Genomic DNA, 23259 nt, shown 5'->3' with positions numbered 1-23259 from the left:
ACTCCTTCAGGTACAGAAAAGTGTGGTATAAAAGCCTACTCATTCTTCTTTTCTTTTTCCAAAGTTCTAGTGTTATTTTTTTTAAGTGGGGAGATTATTTATTTTTTTCATAAACCACCCTCCCCTAAAGGGTCCAGGGTGGTGTACATCACTATCAAACATACAGCAAATTTAAAAATACAATAAATAATTTGTTACAGCTAAAATCAAAAGACCTTGGGGATAGCTGTCCTACTGTGTGTTTAACCTTCTTAATATAAAGACCCGTGTCACAAAACACAATTCCTTTTGGGTCACCTTCTTCAGGATAATTGGTTTGAGTAGATATATTTTTATACAATTTTCCCTTATAGAGGCTTTCTGGTTAAGTCTTTATGGAAATCATGTAATATATGAGATTTACTATTTGTTTCAATTAATTAGGGAATTTACCACTTGAAAATACAATTGTCTTCTGCTCTGCATTCTTCTCATGAAGATACTTTTTTGAAACAGGACAATACACTAGATACCTGTCTTGCCTGTCCTTTTAATGGATTTAGGGTGGATTTTCTGTGGAGACACATTTATCATGTATTAATTAATCCTCAAGTGTACTTCTTGAGACAGACTTTTTGTATATGTATTTAGTATATGTTTATTTTATTTATTTATTTATTTACATTGGATTTATATACCGCCCATGACCTCTAATGGGTTTTAGAGCGGTTTACAGTGTACTACTAGTATAGTACTAGTTAACCTACCTAGGGCCACACATTTCACAGGGGGGGACTACCTACCGACACCCTATTTGCGGCGCATTATGTCTTCTTCCGGCGGGCTACGGGTATTATTCTGGCGTCTTTGGGTTAACCGGCGACCACCTCCGGCAGGCTCGATGTTTCCTCCTCTGCGTGCGACTGCTTTCCAGCTGCAGCTTCCGGCTTACGTCCTTCAGGCTCCTGCCGTGCTGCGCCGTCTTGCACCCGCATCGCCGTGGCTTCGCCTCCATCAGGTCTGGTCGCCAGGAACTCCACCGCCATTGTTGTTGCTGCCGCCGCCGCCAACACTCCTGGCACAAAACCAGGAGGTGGGTGCCCCCTGCCACCTAGGGCAGGTACCCATTTATCTACTTGTTTGTTACCTTTCGAACCGCTGGGTTGGCTGTGGCATATGTGAGTTGAATTCTGTCATAATAATTGCTATGCTCATTTCATAACACTATCCTAAGGATTTTCTTTATTGGCTGAAAAGTTCAACAAAACAGGAAGGACTTTGCTCAGCATCTAATAGGTAATAATGGGGTGACGGGAACATTCCTGAGTATAATAACCTAATGAGGATGGTAGCAAGAGACAAGGCTATCTCTCCCATAGGAGTTTCTGAGGACAGACACATCCAGAGAAGGACCTCCAACCCAGATCACAATTACCCTCAGGTCAGGGCCTGCTATGATCTACTTGCTATTACACAACGATCGGCACACTCCATCCTAAGTGTTGGTACAGAAAAAGATGCATAATATGCACACTACAAGCTTACATTGGTTTTATGCCACTTTAAACTGTCATGGGGGCCCCAAAGACTCCTAGGGATGCAGCAAGGCAGAGAGAATTTTCTGTCAGGGATTCCCAGAGCTGTCTACTTGCATATGTCTACCCCACAGCCCACAAGACAATTCTCGATACTCCCTGGAGAACAGAGCACAACTGCTAAACTCATTTGAATGTGCAGCGTAGCTACATATTAAGTACTTAGATCAGCCCATCTTGAAAAAGATATAGAGCTTTTAAATGCAGGCACTGCTCATCTAATTTGTCCTTAAAATGCAAATACTATAATAGTATTAGTCAGTAACTGAAATTCAAACACTGTTTTTAAGTTATTAGTCATTGGGACCTGATTAAAAATTGACCAGATATTATCCTCTCAAAAACTGAATGCTGCAAGCTTAGGCTTCAGCCTTGTCAACATACATGCATAGGCAGATGAGAAGACTTAATTGAGTAAAACAGGGCTGCACGTACCTGTAACTGTTGTTCATCAAGTTGCTTTCTGTGCAGGGACACATTTAGGACTGCGCTGACCAGCTGGGAGAGAAATTTCTAGCTGTTTAGAGCTGTAAAGGGCACCCTCCCATGGGATGCAAGGCAGCATTCCCTTCCCAAATCAATGCATGCCATGAGGGAGGAGCACCATTTTCTCTCAGTTCTCTCAAGCCACCAGAACTCAATGAAATAGAGAGAGCTCACAGGAAGGCAAGGGGGAGGGATTGTGTGCCAGCACAGAAGGCAACTTGACAAACAACAGTTACAGGTAAGTGCAATCCTGTTTTCATCTTTGGCCTTTCGTGCAGTCCCACATTTGGGAATGCCACAAGCTACTCACCAAAGTAGGTGGTATGAGCTGAAACTGTGGAAAGAGTATTGTCTAGTCAAACAATGAATGTAAGACTGCTTTCCTCACAGCTAACTCCTCGCAAGCATCGCTGCCCACCATGTAGTACTTGAAGAATGTATCAGCCAAAGACCATGTCGCCTTCTAAAGACTTCATCAATACAAACACCATGGAGGAAAGCTGCCAATAAGGCGAAGGTCCTGGTAGAATGAGTTGTAATATGGAAGCCATTACAAGTAATGGCTTGAACAATCCATTGTGAAAGAGTCTGGAAGGATGCAGTAGTGCCCATACGAGGGCCTGAGTGACACATAAACAGAGAGTGCTGCTTGTAAAAACATTTTGTATGTTGCAAGCAATACAATAAAGCTCTTTTAAGATCAAGTGTGTGGAATGCTTTCTCACTTGGTGAGGAGGGGTGCAGAAAAAAGGCAGGTAGTACAATGACCTGGGAATGGTGAAACATGGGAGGTAACCTTAGACAAAAAACAGAGGAAAGACCAAAGGACAACCCTCCCAAGGAAGAAATGGACATATGGGGGCTCAAACCTAAGGGCACCCAACTCCACAACCCTGTGTGCAGAGGTAATAGCCACCCACAAACATACTTTGAATTATACAATGTAGAGCAAGCATATAGCTAAGGGTTGAAATGGAGGCAGCATCAATCTAGAAAAGTATGAGGGAAAGGCTCCATTGAGGAACCAGGTGGCTATGGGAGGGTGAAGATTATTTAAACTTTTCTGGAACTGTTTAGAAACCCTGATTCATAAGGAAACCATGTATGCGGAATAAAGGCATTTTCACAATGTGCACTCAGCCTGTTAAGGAGGCATCAGTGGTTTGGGAGAAGATGAATCCCAAAGATGGCACCCCACAACAGATTAAATTTGTCCCCACCCCACCCCCCATAATGTACATTGTATAATGTATTTGGGGACAGAAAGCTTAGTAGTTTAAGAATGAACCTCTGTTCGGTATGCTCGCAGGAGCCAATATGGAGAGGTCGTAGCCTCAGTCTAGCAAAGGGTACAACTACAGCAGTAGAGGCCATCAGGCCCAGCAACTTCTGTATCATAAAGACTGACTGGAATCTCTTTCAATTGAAACTAATAATCATAGCTCAAAGAGCCCAAAATCTATCTCAAGGGAAGAAGGCAGGGCCTCTTTTAGAGTCCAGAGTTGCCCCAACAAATTATCTGTTGGAAAGGTGAAATCCTAGATTTTTCTCAGTTAATTGCCAACTCCAATCTCAAGACTGTGGAAATAATCAACATTAGGTAAGACTGTAGACACTCAGATGAAGAGGCCATGATAAGCCAATTGACCAAGAAGGGAAATATAATGCATCCCTTAGATCTGCCATTGAATCTTTTCCCACAGAGACAACAAAGATTTTAAAATAAAATGGTTTGAAATATACTTATGCTCTTTCACCTTTTGATACCACAAATATGCATGCCAACCAAGTTTTAGGTCATGGCCTATTTTAAGCAATCTTTCATTATTGAGCATCATCTAAACGGTCAGATTATGGTAAATGAGATAGTGGAAACAATTAGAAAACAGAAAAATGGAAAGACCTCGGGACCGGATGGTCTTTTGGCAGAGTACTATAAAACCTTTGAGGAAGTGCTCCTTTTACCGTACAAGAAACTTTTGAATGAGATAGAAGAGAGAGGCAAAGTTCCCGTATCTTGGACTGAAGCAATAATATTGTTGATACCCAAAGAAGATAAAGACCCTAAAGATGTGAAGAATTATAGACCAATGGTTCTGCTGTCCTTGAAGAAATGCCCTGTTGGGTTTTGGCACTGTCACTGTGGCACTGGTTCAGCTGGGCACATTACACTGGTTCTGCTGCTGGCCTTGCAAAAAAACAACAACCCTTCACACCACGTAAAGACGTGTCCCACTCCGGGGGTTGCGGCCCGCAAGCAGCAGACCCCGGAGCCCCCGACATCCCTCAGGAAGGCCCAGCAACGCGCCTTACCAGAGGAGGAACGACCTGCAGGGACGGAGCAGCCTGATCAACCGCGGGAGAAGGAGACGCGACCACATACAAACCGCCCAGCCCCAGACGCGCCCAAGGACGGGACCGGGGCCTGAGGAGCTCTCACCATGAAGCAGGGCGTGACTTTATTCATACTAACTCAACAATCACATAAATATGCAAATAACAGTTAAAACTAATTAAAATACATCAAACCTAAAATACAAACCGTAATTTCCTATACTCCTGGCTAGAGCCTCAACAGATGTCTACCAGAAGTTGGGGTTCCAGATGGTTACTCAGATATGGGTCACTGGAAAGGAGATCCAATAAGGTGTGGATGCCCGCTGCCTCAACTAAAAGCCTGGTGGAAGAACTCCATCTTGCAGGCCCTGCAGAACTGTAAAAGGTCCTTACAGGGCCGTGATCTCATATGGGTGATCATTCCACCAAGTAGAGGCCAGTGCCAAGAAAGCCCTGGCCCACATTGAGGCAAGTCCCTGGAGCTGGGAACCACCAGGAGATGCTGGTTCCCAGATCATAATTTTTACGGGGCTCATAAAGGGAGAGGCAGTCTCGAAGATATGCAAGCCAGCAGGCTTGAAGGTAAGCACCAGCACCTTGAAATAGATCCAGTACTAAATAGGCAGCCAGTGCAGTTCATGAAGCACATGATGAATACGCGTCCACATGGCCCCATAGGGTACAATAGACCTGAATATATTAGGTATTCCCAAATATTTCCCAAATTGGAATCCCATACCGATATTGGTATTTGGGAATATTTGGGAATCCCAAATATTTTTGGGTCCAATATACCCAAATGCGGGGGGGGATTTTCTTGCACATTCTTAGTTAATAATATTAAAACTTTATTTGCTTTTAATTTTTCTAAAATATACAAACATTAATAAAAATAATTGTTTTCTCTTTTCTTTTCCAGTACTTCACAGCTTTAACAAATACACTGTATGCTGTATATTCTACAAATTTAAACCACTAAGAAAAGACTCATGCCAAAATATGTTTTGTGTACATGTATTTGATGTCATTAATAACTGTACCTGGTCATAGGAAAGATACTTGTAAATGTTTTACATCCTCATGTATATAACTGTAATTTTACAAAAAGTTTTTTGTTTTGCAGTAGGGGAACATACATGTATATGTAACTATAGTTAATGGATTTTTATGCACTGTTCTTAATATTTACCATTTGATTAAAGATTCTTTGATTCAATATTAGGTTTTTGGGAATTTACTTTGATATATCTATATACAAGATTATTCTTTTAAAAAAACCACCTCTTTGGTTACCTGAGTTGCTCTATGTTGAACACACACACACACCCTTCATTTTCATTATCTTATACTGAATAAGACCATTAGTCTATCAAAGTCAGTACTGTCTACTCACACTGGAAGTTGACTCTCCAAGGTCTTAGGTCCCTTATATAACCTACTACTTGATCCTTTCAGCTTGAGATGCTTGAGATTGAATCTAGGACCTTCTGTATGCAAAGCAGATGCTCTATCCCTGAGCTACAACCCCTGTATGTACACTTACCCTAGCTGCAGAAAGAGCATGTTCCTGTTTCATGAAATTTAGGTCAGCATCATATTTGCCTTGTAGCTGTTGAATGTTCTGTTCCCAATCTTGTACAATACGTTCTCTCTCTTTTTGAAGTGAGTTGCATCTACAAATATTGCAAGGGGAAAATAAATGTGTAGATAGCCTATATAGAATTACTGCTTCTTCCCTTTATTGTTTTACGATTTGAGCAGAATTCTATTAATGTCTACATTTTAAGTTTGTTAACAAAACAATCAAAATAGAGTAATTTTATAAGTTAATCAAGAAAAAACACATGTGATTTAGGTACAGCAATTTCAATAACTAGACAGAGCTCATCATATCCCAGTTAAGGAAAACAGATGAATCAAGCACGTGCTTTTCACTTTTGAGGAAGCCTTGAGCTCATGAAGAGAGACTTTTTGCAGCATTCATTGGTGAAAATTGGATAAACATTTTGGTATTTGGCAACCTTGTGCTTGGAAATATCTGTTGAACTCCCTAAGGAATACACTGAAACAGGAGGCTATCTGGACCTCTGTTAGAGGAAGAATGAGCATTAATTCAAAATAGGAATCCTCTCTCTTAAAACTTTTGTACAATTAAGGAGGACTGGTATTAATAAAGGGGTTGTGCAATATCTTTTGAGATATGTAAAAAGACAATACTTAGATGTTTGGATATATGATTCTTTCTATGTGTTAATGTTTATATGATAATTAATATAAAGGTAAATAATGTGTAAGAAATATAGAAACATAATATAAAAAATAAAAATATATAAAAATTACTTTAGATACTTTGTCTTCGTCTATAGCATGGTATTTGCTGATTTTTGGTTTTTCTAATGGGGGCTGCCCGCACTTGATCTCCCAAGTGGTGAAATCACTGCTTGAAGTTCAGGGAAGGTGTGTGGCCACCCCTCCCCTGCTGCCCCACAAAATTTCCCCATGCCCCACCAACTCAAACAGGACTGCCTACTACTAGCAAATTATATAAGTAAAAAGAAATTTAGATTTGAAGCAGTTGGAAAGACAGTCTGGAACATCTTCAGTTCTTTGTACAATCATGATCTGGAGATTATTTCAGAACTGTTATCCTACAGTAACAACTTCAATCTATTAGAACAAGGAGTTCTGAGGTCACTGGGGACCCAACTCAATATGACAAAGGGGGGAGGAGAAGATGTGGACTGCAGCCCTTCTGCTGTAGGGATAAAATAATCCCCCACACTGTGGTTTGGATCCCACAATAATTCTCTGATGATGGAAGGGACGGGGCTGCAATTCTAACTGCCCACCAAAATGTGGCTCTAAGGGACAGTAGACCTTCCAAAGCAGCATGGTGGAATGCTTGGTGGTCTGCCACTGAAGGGTGAAACCTGTGAAAATAGCCCCCCTTTTAGGCTAGTGGAAATTTTCCATAGGATCCAGTCCAGTTTTCCTAAACTCAGGATCCCCAAAGCAGAAAAAAGTACCCATATGATATTAGAATGTTTTTACCAATAGGGCAAACACCAGGTCATTGTAAAGGAAGGAGAGAACTGAAAACAGAAAACAGTGCAAGGGGGGAAAGTTAAACCCTCCCCTCACTGTTCACAGAGCTGTAGTGCAACTTGTTTTAGTCACACCCCAACCCTGAAATGCAATCAGTGCTAATCACTGCCTTCCTACCATCATGCTTAGCTTAGCCCTAAGCCACGTCCTTAGGCTATTTTAGGCCATTCACAGGTTCACTACTTCTGCATGGAACTGCAAAGACCAGCATAACAAATCACAATCATGCTATTTTTTATGATTACTCTCTTCTTTTTCATCCTGACTTTACTGGGGGGTCAACAATTTTCAGTTCACTTTCAAGTCACTTTCTCACACTATAAACAAATCAAAATTTGAAGACAAGTTGGGGTGATTATGCCACAACTGATCAAGTAAAGTAAAACATACTAACAGGTGGTGAAAGACCAGACAAAAGTAATTAGTAAGTGGATAATGAACATAAAAGTTAAGAATAATGTTTTTAAAAGATGAGGAACTGTATGTTGTTGTTGTTCAGTCGCACAGTCGAGTCCAACTCTTTGCGACCCCATGGACCAGATCACGCCAGGCCTTCCAGTCTTCCACCAGCCTCTGAAGTTTGCTCAACTTCATGTTCGTTGCATCTATGACACTGTCTAACCATCTCATCCTTTGCCGTCCCCGTCTTCTTTGACCTTCAATCTTCAAACTGTATACCTTCAAACCTTCAAACTGTATACCTTTGGGTAACAGATATAAAACAAAACAGATATAAAACAAAAGCATTTCACAGAGTACCTTGTCTTGGCATCTTGAAGTTCAGTGCATGCAGCCCGGTACAACTGCTCCAGATCAGTCTTTTCTTGAGATAATTTCTGATGCTGCAAATTGCTGCTTTCAGCTTCCATAGTCAACTGATGGACACGGGTTTCCAGCTCTTTGACCATCTGGTTCTAAATTAATACACTGTTGTTAAGAATCCATTACAAATAAGCCTGCATACCCCCTTCAAGGGGTGATTTAAAACACACCAAAATTAGGGAAGCAAAAACGTCAGAACGATGAAGGTTTCAAACAAAATGGGTGACAAACAATACCAACAAAACAGAAAAGTGGAGAACAATGGGTGAGGAGGGTCATGGCAGGACAGAGAACCTGTGTTAACTGAAGTCAGCCAAGCATTCTACAGAGTATGCTCACAAAGAGAAATGAAGATCATGGCCTGAGAGATTGTCTTCCACCCTTTTTTACCACCTAGACTGATGCACAGTTCTGGAGAACTTAAAGGCTTGCACACTGTGTTGTATTATTTTGGTTGGTGATTCTTTTCCTGAAAATCTGTGCCCTTACTATATTTGTGGAGTGAACAAGGAGAAGTTGCTTTGCTTAACACACTCCTGCTGGTTTCCTATCTGATTATGAGAAGTTAAGTTAATGCAGCAAAATTTCAGAGGCAGTCTGAGAACTAGTCTTAGCAAGCATCTTACTAAGATCTTTGGAACAACATGGAAAAAGGGTGTGTGGAGTAAGTGCTTGGGGGGGAGCACACGTGCAGCATCTGTGTAAAAACCAAGCTGGAAGGATCTGCTAGGTATATATGGGCATTTGCAGTCTGGGAGGGAATGATAGATTTTTTCCCCCCTGAGCTACAGTCAGGTGCTCTATTGTGGGGGGTAAGACGAAAGTGTGCTAATCTTTACAAAGCAACCTTTTACTACTGAGCATTCTGTCCCTACACAGCCTCGTCTATTGCATCAGGGATTAGACTGCTGTTCATCTTTTGTTAAAGTCAATCCCCAAAGATATCCCATTTCTAATGACTTTCATTGCAGTCTTCCTAATTCTTGCTTAAAACTATCATCTTTTAAAATATATTTCCCCCCCCCCTCACTTTTTCATCTTTCCCTTCCTTGGAAGCCCCCATTGCCCCTCTTTTTTCCTGACTCCTTTTCTCCTACCCACCCACCAGTCAACTTACCTGTGCTCCCGTCTTCAGGTTTCCCTTCTTCCCTACTCCCTGGAAGCCTCACCCCAGGAAAACTATGGCCCAGTTATGTGGTGCCAGTTTATCTAAGCCCATATGCACTGGGGGGACCGTGCAAGGGCTTGAGGGGTACACCTTACTTTCTCCTGCACCACCTCGTCGCACAATTTCCTCTTTCTCTCCACTTAGCAATTCACAAATCATCACCTTCCCCTACTTCCTTCTCTCATACCTACTCACCAATACAGCTTTTATATGCTTCTCATCTTATTTATCTACTTCATTTATACTCTGCCTTTCTCCACAAACGTACTTTGCATTATTCTCGTCTCCCCCATTTTATCCTCACAAAAACCCAGTAAGATAGGTTAGGCTGAGAATCTGTAACAGGACAAAGGTTGATCCAGTTAGGTTTCCACAGCAGAATGGGAATTTGAGGTCCCAGTCTGTAACTCTAATCACTACAAAGCACTGCCTTTATTGGGATGACTTTAGCTGAACAGCAGCAAGGAGCCAGGCCTAGGTGACTCAAGCAATTTGGGTGGTATTAAGTTGTCTGGTGGTTGCCGCTGAGCCTGGCTGCAAGAAGTCCTCCCTTAAAGGCCAAAACAGCCCCTCCCCGGTCTTTTACTGACAGAAACCAAGCAGATACCAAGCCTGGAATGCTGGCTAAACTATTGTGGTTGCCTAGCAACACTCCCTGAGGGCCACTGAGGGCCTCTGTTTATTAAAACTAGAGGTGATCTATCTATAATTTTGGGGTGTTTTAACCACCCAATTTTTAATATTTTTAGAATTCAGATTTTTCTGCAAACCTAAAGCATTTTTATTGGGTTAAAAGTAAAAATAATAATAATTTGACTTGGAAATTTTACTTACAAAAACAGAAGCACATCTTACATGACATATTCATGTTAAGTACATTTAATTTATTATGAACAGATTAACTTCAAAAAAGTTAACTTGTTACTGTTCCAAGCCCAGGAAAGAGAGAGAAGAAGAGAGGTCCTATGTAAGATGGAACAGAAGACAAGCAACAGCCAAAGCGGCTCAATATCTAACCGATGAGAGGGTGGGGCCAATTGTCAAGTGTAGCCTAGAAAGACAGTCTTCCCTCCCAGATTCTCTTGCATGAAGACTTACAATATCCAACACCCCTTCTTAATGTTGCATGCAAGAGTTCTCAAGTTTCAGCTTATCTCAAACTTTTTAAAATCTGTCTCTTGATAGAGCCTTGGTCAGGATGTTGGCCACCATCTCTTCTGCTGAACAGTACTGTTGTCAAGCAGCCACTTCAAATGGCATTAATACAGACTTTTAAATATGACTGCCTTGTTGAACTGTAAAAAAGGGTGTGGCACGGCAATGGACAACACTGTAGCCCCAAAGCAGTGCATTTATACTGGACTAAAGGAATGTGCTTTAGCGAAGGGGAGCCTTGCGCCTAAGCAGCATGCCAAACCAGACATGGACTTCTGGACTACAAGAAGCCTCTTGCTTCTGCATCTCCAGCATCAGAATGCAGACCAGCAGCCCTGACACCCATACATGCAGAAACAGCAGCAGATCACAGAGGGAAAAGGAGAGTATACAGCCATTGCTCTCTCTCTCTTGCTTTTGCCTTTCTTATCCCCACCCTATCTTGCTGTTTCCATTCTTAGTGCTTTGGAACTTCCCCATGTGTGTTGCTGGCCAACTCATGGCCCCTTCCCATATTTTTATCCATTTTTGCTGCAGAATCAACTCACCTTGCTGGACAGGTAAAGTATCACCCCACCAACAATACTTCCTGCCAATGTAAACATCTCTGTACTATTCTATCTAAATTCCTGGCTCTGTGTTGTTTGTGTGTATGCTTGATTTTATATTTGTATGTTTGAGAATCCTTTAGTAAAAGAAATCACCACTTTAGTAATCTAGCCTCAAAGTCTATTGCTGGGGACTGGGAATTCAAACTCTAGTATACACGTGTTATAGTTCTATAATTAATGCCTATTGACTTTTAATAATTCATAATTCCCCACATTTATTAATAAAATAATTTGCTGAACAGTTCTCTATCTCTATTATGCCCTTCTCAGTTAAGTCATGCGGTAAAGAAACTTCACACTAATGTGCTTAGTGTGTGCAGCCATTTTTTCTGATTGAGAAATCTTAATGCAACTCTAGTTGGCTTAAGTTGAACTGGCTTTTGCTAAACAACTCCAAAGTCTTTTAGTAACTGGTCTAGCCACAACAGTTCTCTGCATGCTTCAGCAGATGCTATATATTCAGACTCTGAAAGACAAACTTACTGTAGTTTGCTTTCTACTGGCCCAGGATATTGGTCCACTTCCATACAGGAACAAGTACCCACTAGTGGATTTATAGTCTAACCTGTCTCCTGCCCAATCTGCATCGGTGTAACCGATTCATTTTGGATTGCTGGTGGATGACAATTTTAGTTTCAAATCTAAAGTTCCTTTAAGATATATATCTAGCCATCCTTTTTACTGCAACCCATTTTTTCTTGATAGATGCACTTGTCTTACTACTAAAGATCCCAACAATGGTTGCAATGTTGGGTCTGCTAGTGGTGCTTAGGTATGGAAGTTTTCATATGGTGTTTCTGTACTGATTGTTTATAGGTTAAAGGCTTACTGATTTCGGTGTTCTTAAGAAAGTCAGTTTCCATAGATATTGCCACTCTGTTGGCATTTTCTAGATCTAACACACCTGTAAGAGTTCAATTATTTTCTGTCTCTAGTTTAGGACAAATGAACCACCTTCCTCCCTTTATATTTGCATGCCCAGGTAGTAAGAAACATCCCTTAGCTCCTTAATTTCTAAAACTCCATTTAGGCACTCTACCAAACAGTTATATTCCATTTACCTGTCATAACTCAGAATCAAGTCATCAATGTACACAAGAGGAAAGGTTTGTGTTTAGCATACAGACATTAATCCACCTCCTTGCTTGAAGCCTTGCGCTATGAGCATTGTGTGTAATTTTTCGCTCCAGCCTTTAGCAGCCTGTTTTAGTCCATACACCCCTTCTGCAGCTTGCAGACTAAATTTGTTTGTGTGGGGTCTATAAAGACTTCTGGCTGCTCCATGTACAGATCTTTCTGGATCTCCCCATGAAGAAATGCTATCTTTACATCTAGATGTTTGACCTGCATTTTCTTGTTCACTGCTATTCTCAAAAGTAATCTAATCGTACCATGTTTCGCAACCAGAGCAAGGTCAAAGTCCTGACCATACTCTTGTGAGAAGCCTTTAGCAACTAATCTTGCTTTGTAACATTTCACATTTCTATCTGTAATTTGTTTGACCTTAAACAACCACTTGCATCCAATAAGATTCTTTCCTGGGGGTAGCTTTGTATAGAAAAAGGCTTTTCTAAAATCCTCCCTGCTTGGGCCAGATGGCCCTAGCTGGTAACACTACTGCATGATTCCTGTCACCTGTGCAAATGGCTTGCCAGATGGCCAGGCTGCATCTCCATATACAAGACACTTTGACACCTCTGCCAGGAGAGAGCGACTTGCCGGTGCCTTCCCAAGCATGGGACGAGCTATGCCCAATACATTAGGACATCAAAAGCATTCCCTGACATGACACATGGTCAATAGAAGAGGCTGGAGTTGGATGCCTGGAAACAAAGAGTTCTTTTGGATTGACTGTTTGCTGTTAACATGGAGTGAGACTGGTAGGCAGCCAAGCTGGACTAGCTGCCCACAAAACCATGGGGTTCCTCTTCAAGATTCCCTGGTGAGACCTTGGACTATTTGCACACCAGCCTGGTAACTATGAACTACCTCTATTGTATAGTTAGAGCTGAACAAGCTATAGATATCGTTTGTTTCTATTGCTAGTTTCATGTTATATGCATGCTTGTATTATATAAAGATTATATAAAGATAATATATAATCAATATTATCTGGACTTGCTTCCTCTGTTGCAACCTGATTTCTAAGACTGAATCTTGTGTCTAAAGCCGTTCGCCTAAGGAGGCTACCACTGTGGTACTTAATTGTTTGCAGCCCTGGTGCAGAGCTGGTAAAGTGGGTAAGTCCCATAAAGCAAGAAGGAGTTTGGGATCTCTGCTCCTGAGCTTTGGTGCAGGACTGGTTAAAGAGAGATCCTGGTGGCAGACTACTGGTAAAGCCTGGAGAGTGTACAGACATTCTCCTGGCGTTTGTTTAATTGTTCCTGAACGCTTGGTTTCTCTCCCATCCCTGGACTGGGGTGAGAGAGAGAAACCTTGACAAGCTTCATCAAGGTCCATGTTTTATTTTTGTGTAGAACATCAAGCTCCTCTTCTGCTGCCTTCTTCCACCTACAGGCTTTTGGTTGATGGCATCTGTTCTACTTCCTTCCTGACTTGCAAGGTAGGACAAGTGCAAGGCTAGTATGCCTTTCTTCAGTCGCAGTGAGCATCGGAGGTGTGGTCCTGGATTTTCATCTGCTGTCACAGAGCTGTCCAGTCCACCTGTCTTCTCATTCTCATTTGCTTCCTCTTCCTCTGTAGTACGGCTCTGAATTCGTGGCATGATTGCTTCAGAATCTACCTTCTCAGGTTGCATATCTTGTTCTGATATTTAATCATGGTGCACTGGTTCAAGGTCCAAGAGCTGGTATTGATCATCTGGCTTTCCTGACTCACGTGATATAATCCCTTCTCTACTGTCTTTGCTTTCATCAAAGTGAATCACATGCCTGATATAGACTTCACCTTTTGGGGGGACACCACTCTATACCACTTACTTCAAGAATCATATCCTTAAAAAACACTTTCTCTGGTTTTGGATTTAGTTTTGCCTTTTCTCCTTGGGTTCAAACATGAAGGCCTTGCTGCCAAATACTCTACTGAGTCCCATGTCTGGCACTTTGCCATGCCATATTTGGTAAGGTGTGTGCTCCTTTTTGTGGGCCATTTGTTCTGGAGATACTGTGTAGTCAGGATTGCTTCACCCCATCAGTTATTGGGTAGGCTTGGATCCATGAGCATGTGTTTGCTCATCTCCAGTAAAGATCTGTTTCCTTTCAGCAGTGTCATTCTGCTCAGTTGTAAAGCTCACCTACTTCCTCTGCCAAGAAGGTTTGTGTCTGAAGTGATATAAACTCACCACTGCTATCCATCTGTAGCATTTGAGGCTTTCTTCCAAACTTGTTAGAAACCATAGTGATGTATCTCTTGAGCAATCTGTCAATTTCCTCTTCTGCTTCAGCATATGTGCAACTGAGTACCTTGAGAAACCATTCAGAAAGATTAAAAGATATCTATTTCCAACATTTGAAGTTACATGCACTGGTCCAAGGGCATCATTAGGATTCAATACTAATGTCTTGACAGTACATTTCTCAGTGGAAATGAGGGTCTAACTCCTTTTGCTCTTATACAATGTCCACATTTGCTTATGTCATTGATGTCACATGGCTTTACCTTAATGCCTTTGGCAAGGTTCTTGTTCTGAAGGTCTAGAATTGCCTTTGGATTATTATGTCCTAGGTGTCTGTGCCAAAGTTCCAGGCTCTCTTCATCTTTCTTTTCATGAACCAGGTGTATCTGTTCACCTACAAGACTCAATTTATATACTTCTCCCTTTTGGTTACACCACTGTCTTCATTAGTAGTACATTTCAGTTTTTCCGGTTTCGGCTCCTCACCTAGCAGGCATGCCCTGGCGAGCTCCGTAAGGCGCGGCCTGTTCTGCGGCAGCTAGGAGGGGATCCAGCTGTGCCAGTTCCCCCCTGGGGTCCCTGTAGAGGACCCCTCAGCCATGGGGCTCGAGTAGTGCCGCTCCCAAGGCGCGATGCCAAGGGATTGAGGCACACTTTGCCCCGAATGTCCTACTGCCGCGGTGCCATCATGGTACCTAGAGGCACACACAGGTCGAGCGTTCAGGAGTTTTAGCGAAAATGCAAGACTCAATTTAACAATACCGGAAGAAACATGAGTGAATTTGCATAAAGCACATGAACTTTTAAACGGGCTCCGACCCCCCAACACACCAGCGATAGGGAAAGGAGCAATATCCCCCCCCAACAAAAACGAAACTATAATTTAAAGCCTTACCGGAATGGGGGGGAAAGTCCAGAAAAACATTATTTGAATGAGCAAGTGCATTGCCACGCAAAGCGAACAGTGATAACCCCTCTTAAGAACTTTTACAAACTTCCCAAGAAAAGAAAACAATGAGTCGACAGGAAAAAATGGCGCTGAGGAAGCTTCCTTCAGGTGCTGGCAAAACGTCATCTCCGGGAGCGAAACCAGAAGCCAGTACAGACTTTTCAGCCACGTTAGCTGTAGCACTGCGACCCCTACTGGACCAAATGACAAATCTCAACCAAAATTTTGAAACACTCCAAAAACAGATGGTAAAGAACTCTAATGCAGTCAAAAAGGTCATTTTTAAAACATCTGTACCTGATCAAAAAGTGGACCAATTACAAAAAGAAAGAACCTCTGATAAAGAACAAATCCTTAGGCTTCAAGCAGAAAAATCAGCCTATGTGCTGAGGTTCCAAGATGTTTCAGAACAAAGCGGTGAGAATCTCAAAGAAATTTTGACTCAAGCATTAGCCCCAATGACAGGTATGAAATGCGATGAGTTATTAAGCGATCTGGATGTGGTCTATAGATCATACTCTGAATACACAAAAAAGAGAAACCTGCCTGGGGAAATTATAGTCAGATTCTCGAAAAGGTCTACAAGAGACGCAGTTCTCAAAGCTACCAATGGAATGATCTTGAAGATTAAAGAGTCGGAAATAAGGGTTCTAAAGGATGTACCATTTGAAATCAGAAGGAAGCGAAGATATTACAAAGATTTAACTACATTTCTACAAAAGAAATCAATAAGCTACAGATGGCTTCTGACGGAAGGATTAACATTCAAGTAAAAGGTCCCCTTGCTCGAAAGCCAGTCGAATCCGACTCTAGGGTTGCGGTGCTCATCTCTGTTTCAAAGCCAAAGAGCCAGCACTGTCCAAAGATATTTCCGTGGTCATGTGGCCGGCATGACTAAACACTAAGGCGCACGGAACGCTGTTACCTTCCCACTGAAGTGGTACCTATTTATCTACTTGCAATTTCTTGCTTTCAAACTGCTAGGTTGGCAGGAGCTGGAACTAGAGACGGGAGCTCACTCCGTCATGCGGCACTCGGGTCTCGGGCTGCTGAACTAACGACCTTCCACAGCCTGCAGTTCAGCGTCTTAACCACTTGAGCCACCGCATCTCCTAACATTCAAGTACAAGGATTTAAAAGAAAAGATTGACCCTGTTGATGAAGCAAAATGATTTTTGGAGAAAGTTCAAAGACTAAAAAAGGAAGTATCAGCAGAAGAAGAGAAGAGTCATCAAGAAGAAGGAGAATACAGCTCGCGTGGCTCAAGAAGTTCAGAATCGGATACAACCAGTTCATCTGAAGAAGATTCCTCATCAGGATTGGGAGAACCTGCACCCAAATTACCCAAAGGCAAAACTGACTTTGATAAAGATAAAAAGAAGGGAAGAAGAAACAAGAACAGAATGTAACTGAGATATAAGCACTTGAAGGGATAATTATCTTGCTTACTTGCTTAGAGCAAATACTTATACTTTAAGCCTTTACTTAATTTTATAAACTGAAAAGAAGCTTCACATGTATGATTTAATATGAGAAACTTGAATAAGTGTTTATTACCAGCAATATATATAACTCCTGTTAGCCTTTCTTTTAGTAATGCTGTCCTATCACCTGTAGTCGGTTAGTGTTTACCCACCCTTTGTTTCTGTGTAGTGTGTAGTATAAAAGCAATAAAAAATGTATATAAAAAAACTAGTAATACATTTCATATTTCCAAAACATATGTCCAAGCCTTTGTGGTCTAATGCAGACACATTCAATAAATTACAGCCTGATTCATGTACGTACAAGACATCTCCAACTTCATTTAGGAAATTTTTGTGAGGTGTGCTACAGCATAAAGAGCCAGTACCTATGTCTTGAATCTATATGTATTCACCATTAGCAATTTTTATTTCTCCTTCCATTAAGTTCACCAAAGAAATCCTTGCATTGTGTGCTGTCATCAGATGATCCACTCTCTATTATTCTCTTTTGATTCTGATTCAGCATGATCATAACTAGGGCCTGTGCATCACAGAAGAACGAAAGTGATTCCTTTTGTTGCCATTAAAGCAACGCAGCAATTGGTTTTTATTTCTATCTCTGGGTGGGACTTGCTCTTCCTAAAAATGTAACTTGAGCCATTCGTTGATTCAAATTCAATATTCCAAAGTTTTTATGTCTTTCTTTTGGCTTTGCCTCTGCAGGCTCACAAAAACAGACAAAACTTTCCCCAAAGTCCCAAGCATAAAATTCAATTTTTATTCATCAGTTAGATTAAAGGCACAGATTGCTAGATTTTCAAACACCTGCATCAGTTCAGATACATATTTTTCACAATTTTCCATTATATAACCTTGTTTTGCAAAGTTTTCTCCTTACTTCTTGTGATTTAATACTAGTAAACCGAAAAGACTCTTCTAGACTCTTAAGTATTTCTTTTGCTGTCTGAGAATTTTCAAACATTTCATCCAATGATCCCATAATAATGTTCTTGGCAATCCCATTTCTGATTATCCAAGAGTCCAATTCCACACCTTCCTCGTTGTTTTTTCCTCTAAGATTCCAGCAGCTCCTTTTGCTTCAAGGAGTATATGAAATCTTTTAAGCCAGCTTCTATTGTTCTTAGCAGTAAGTTTTTGGATCTTCAAATATCTGCTTGATACAGCCATCCTTATCATGGCAGTGTGGACAAGAACAATGAAGAATTTTTTAAAGACCAAACCCCCCAAGAAGATCTGCTAATCAAAGACTTTAAGTTCTCTGGGCCCATAACCTACTGGGTTAAATATTTTTTTAAAAGTTTGACTTGGAAGTGCAGAAACTTTACACAGTAACCCCAATCCTTCAGATTTCCTGGTTAAGGAAAAATGCTGTTCAAACAAATTACAAAGATTATCTTACTGTAATGGTAACAAAAGAAAGAAAAAGAAAGAAAAGCTACTTTTATATTTCCTGGGACCCTTTGCCTCCAAGCAAAGTAAACTATGAAGCAGCTGTCTGAGAATAAAAATTATTGGCCAGCTGTCTAGTTAGCTACAAAATGATGACGTTACAGTCAACTTTTACACAGATGTGGTCAAAGAGCAAAATATCTAGCTTTCAGGACTCAAAGTGAATAATAAAGTTAGAAAGTTAACATGGAAAGCATACAGTGTTTGCATTCCAGAGCACAACACAATAGTTGAAAGTAACAATGAAGTTACTTGAATGATTGTGAAGTTACATATTAAAAACTGAAAAGCTATGGTACACACTATCAAATCTATGCAGTTTTGCACTGTGCAATTCTAAACTTTCATGGGTAGTTAGTCAAAAAAGCTCAAGGTTTACACCTTTATGCCGTGGACATACTGGGCCACTGAGACAGACAAATAGTATGTCCAGATTAACATCTAACTAAATGGTATATCCTGACAAGTGGTACACCCATACACACTAGTACAAGCTTTTGTAAGTGATAATCAGAAGATGTTTCTGTCCTTCTACATTAACTTAAAAAAAAAAGATGGGGGCATCATGGCACTCATGCACACATTATTAAGATGCACACAAAATTTACTTTTACTATGTTTTCTGGTAAGGGGAAAATATTCTGGTGCAGAGGTTCCAATTTTATTTATTTAAAGCATACAGTACATACTCCCCACATGATAACTAATATATAATGAGTATAATCTATACCAGCATCATTCATACTCAAGGGCCAAGTTATATTACACTCATTCCTAACACAGAGTCTTTCAAAAATAAAAAACAAAGCCACGCACATCAATAAACTAGCTACTGATTTAATCAAACAAATAATAATATATAAAAGAAAAACTTTTATAACCCCCATAGCTAGCAATGAACTGCTAACTGTAAATATGTGTAACATTTTCTTTTTCCCCAGGAATCAATCTATGTATAATGGAAGCACACATGTGCCAAGAATATAATTTGCAAGTCTCATCACTCAGCAGAATTCACTTGTTCACAACAAATGGCACTCTTGACAGTATAAAATGCTACAAGAAAGGGATGAAGGGTGGAGGAAGTCTGAAATAATAAGAAAAGAAAACCTAATTTTCAGTGACAGTCAAGTCTTTCATCTTAAGCCATGCCTTGAACTCTACCTTCTTTAATTATTAAATCCGGAGCTGCTGTGCAAGATCTGTCTGCTTTTGATGGTTCTTAAATTCAATCCTGCTGACAGACTGTGTCCATTTCTTGCCATATTTAACATTACCTATGACAAGGTTTGAATGCTAATTTTTTCCAATTCAAGTTTTATTAACAATACAGTCTAAATTTGAGGGAATTTTAAGAACAACGTCAAACAAATGATCACTTTTCTTAAGTGCCAGCTTGATGAAAAAGTCAAAACACTCATTGATTTTGAAACAGGTATTTCCGCTGTGAACTATTTAAGTCTAAATTTCATTGCTTAAGCAGCCTAGAAGGGGAGGACAGTAAGAAACAGAAGCAGCACACAACTTTATTAAACTCAGCAGCACAGAGCATGAACACCTGGGTGAAAAAATAGGGGTGTCTGCTGTGGAACTAATATTCTGTCAGGCTTGATCATGCATAGTAAGAGAGGCTTCCTATTCTCAGATGTCAGCAGCTCCCTTTTAGGGAGCCTATCCCAAGAGGTGCTAGTATTCTTATAATACAATCCTAAGACTTGAAGTCTTTGGGAGATGCAATTCTGCTTAAGATAGCACTGCTAATGTATTGATCATTTCATCTGTGTTAAGGTTCCAGTCCACTAAAAAGGAACTCTGGTCCTGCAATACCTTTAGTCTTCATCTACGCCTATTGCTGCAATAAAATGTCTCATAAAGTCAATATGCCTGATGCCATGACAGTTCAAAGAAAGCATTTTTAGTCTTTGCAGCCTTGAGAAGGGTAAACATCCTACATTCTAATCGGCACTCAAGAACTGCAAAGCACAGAATTTTTACATGCAGAAGCTCTCTATCTAAAAAGTCACACTTTTCTTGAAGGAGCTCAGGGAATCAATCATCAGTGGTTCTCTTTCGTTCCATTTTATCCTCACAGCAACTCTGTGAAATCGTCTAGACTTAGAGAATGACCAGGCCAAGGTCCTCTGAGTTTTCTTCAAAAGCCAGCATGGTCTAGAGAGCAAGTATGGTGTAATGATTAGAGTGCAGGCCTAGGATCTGGAAGACCCAAGTCTGAATCCTCTCTGCCATGGAAGCTTGCTGGGTGACCTTTAGCAAGGCACTCTCTCTCTGAGCTGTTGGTTGCTCTAAAATTGTTCTCACTTATACTGCCTCAGATTTAATCAGCCTTGTGAAAGGAACAGATGAGAACAATTATTGGAGCAGATAGACATTGCAGCATATGGGTCCACAAAGAAAGAGATTGTCCTTTAAATACTTGTATTTAAGGCTGTGGAAATCTTTAAGGAAGACACCAACACCTTGAATTGAAGCCAGAAATAAATGGGCAGCCAATGTACATGTTTCTAACCCAGACCTCTCCCTAGTGTATTTTATTTATTTATGCTCCAATTTTCTCCCCAGAGCAGGACCTGAAACAGCTTACAATAAACCAAGACAGAATTTAATGAACAGAAGGAACAAGACATTTAATGTACCACATCCCGGGCTGGTCCCAAATCTGCTGTCCCAGCTCATTCATGGCCAAAGACAAACAGCACAATTAGTCAGGCTCTAGCACTTCGTTCGAACCCCTCTAGACACGTCCAGGCTTAAAAAGCTGAAACAGGAAAGGAACAGGAGCATAGATGAGGTCTTAGGCAGCAGGCAGAGATGCTCCTAAGATTCCACTTCTGTAGTAATTTTTTTTAAAACACAGAACTTTTTACACAGGGAACTTTCTAAAAAATATTAATTGCCCAACCTACAATACAAAGTGTTACAGATCACTTAATCACCTCATAACTACTCCACTCTGGCATGTGTAAACCAGGCCCTAGCTCCACTCACTAGAGTAGCACCGTTCCTAGAGAAGGATGGTAGCAAGACCAGCATATAACTGTGAGAATTAAAAGTGGTATATATGAGAAAATCAATGAACACAAATTGCACATAAGAAATCACAACATTCAGAAACCCATGGGGAAACATTTTAATCTCCCTGGACATTTTTAAAAAAAAATTTTAAACCCTTCAAAGGGAATATACAAGATGAAAGTGCCAATGTAAAATTCATCAATAAATTAAACACTACACGTCATCTTGGCTTAAAAAGAGACTTGGGTTTCCTGAGTCACTACAACCTTTAATCGCTGTACATGATTCACACTTGAGAAATTTTAACTGGATGTTCTTAGCATGTTTTATTAGACTACAACCTTGTACCAATGTTGGTTAAAAGAGAGTTGCATTTACCTGTAACTGTTGTGCATTGAGTCTCTTCTGTGCAGGCACACATTGGGACTGTGCATGAGCAGGCCCAATACGGAGTGATAGTACAGCTTAAAAACTTCCAGGGGACGCAGTGTGTAAGAGCCAATAGAGATTGTTCCTACCTAAACAGTCATATGCTCCAGCACAATTGTGTCCCTTCCCTCAGTTAATCCTGAGCCACAACTGCATAGCAGAATAACACAGACCCAGGGCCATAATCAGAATTTTTCGTGGGGGGCCATGTGGGAAAGTGGGGGGCATGTGGGGAAGTGCCTACAGCACCCGGTATTCCCAGGTGGTCTCCCATCCAAGTACTAACCAGGCCCGACCCTGCTTAGCTTCCGAGATCAGACGAGATCGGGTGTGTTCAGGGTGGTACTAGCCTTTAATTCAATGCTATCCAAAGACTTAGATCGTTCTTGTTTTCTCAATAACCTAATACTAAGATATTCCATTCCTGATGACCTCCTTACGTCTTCAACAAATAACTCAGATCTCAGAGAATGGGTATTTAAGCATGATGCTCTGTTAGATAGACACTCAATTTTAAAATCACAGTCTGCTACCTGGTTTAAATCATTTAAGAATGATCATTTTAGATCACCCTACCTGGTTAATATAGATAATCATAACCTTAGAGCAGCTTTTACATCTCTGTGCTTTGAATCAATGTTAAGGACTGGTTTTCATTTATGACTGCAGCAGACTGCTTCTTCATGCTGAGGGTGAGATGAACCCTCTCACAACACTATATAAGTTAACATGAACTGCAAAGATTTAATGGTTTGAGAATCTAATGTAAAAAGCTTATCAAGGAAATAGTATCAAGAAAGATTTTGACGGATTAGAGGAACAATTTTTCTTTAACCTTTAGCGAATCTGCGGTTGGATGAAGTCTGATATCTGAAAAGTCTGAGGAGACTGGACCGGAAATACATGGCATATCTACAGCCATTCTTTATTTGGTGGAATTTACAAACTAATGACTTAGTTGCTGATGTATTGTTGTCATGATGATTTACGCAGTTGGTAGACTGTAAACACAGGAAATATCGAACTGTGTTCTTTTCTTCTCTAACTTCTCTGCCAAGGACTGTTTTGCCTCTCGGAAAGTGTTTATTTTATTTTTTGTTGTTGTTGCTGTTGTTTTCATTGTTCTGACAGAGAGTGTTTGGCTTTTGGAATCTAATTTACAATGACAATTCCCAGTACAAGATCTAGCTCAACAGATTTGCCTCCAGGAAAACCAGTTACAGCTGAGCTTCTTACTAAACTATTCCATCAAAATAGTGGAAGCTATTAAAAAGCTTAAACAAGGAAAGGCTCCAGGAC

General features: G+C 40.7%; 1 protein-coding gene across 1 annotated transcript in view; it reads right to left on the bottom strand.

The window, feature by feature from the left end:
* Window positions 1-23259, bottom strand: part of CEP112 (centrosomal protein 112kDa) — a 377899-nt gene that overhangs the window by 327828 nt on the left and 26812 nt on the right. Inside the window, exons 5-6 of the mRNA XM_015406010.1 lie at window positions 8262-8416; window positions 5941-6070 (exon numbers count right to left, since the gene is read on the bottom strand). Of these exons, the coding sequence (XP_015261496.1) occupies window positions 5941-6070; window positions 8262-8416 (285 nt within the window). The remainder of the gene's footprint in view (window positions 1-5940; window positions 6071-8261; window positions 8417-23259) is intronic.

The sequence above is a fragment of the Gekko japonicus genome, unplaced genomic scaffold (assembly GCF_001447785.1).
Source record: "Gekko japonicus isolate JY-2015 unplaced genomic scaffold, Gekko_japonicus_V1.1 scaffold414, whole genome shotgun sequence".
NCBI lineage: Eukaryota > Metazoa > Chordata > Lepidosauria > Squamata > Gekkonidae > Gekko > Gekko japonicus.
Note: the sequence above shows the minus strand (reverse complement) of the source record. Positions and strands in the feature narration are given on the sequence as shown.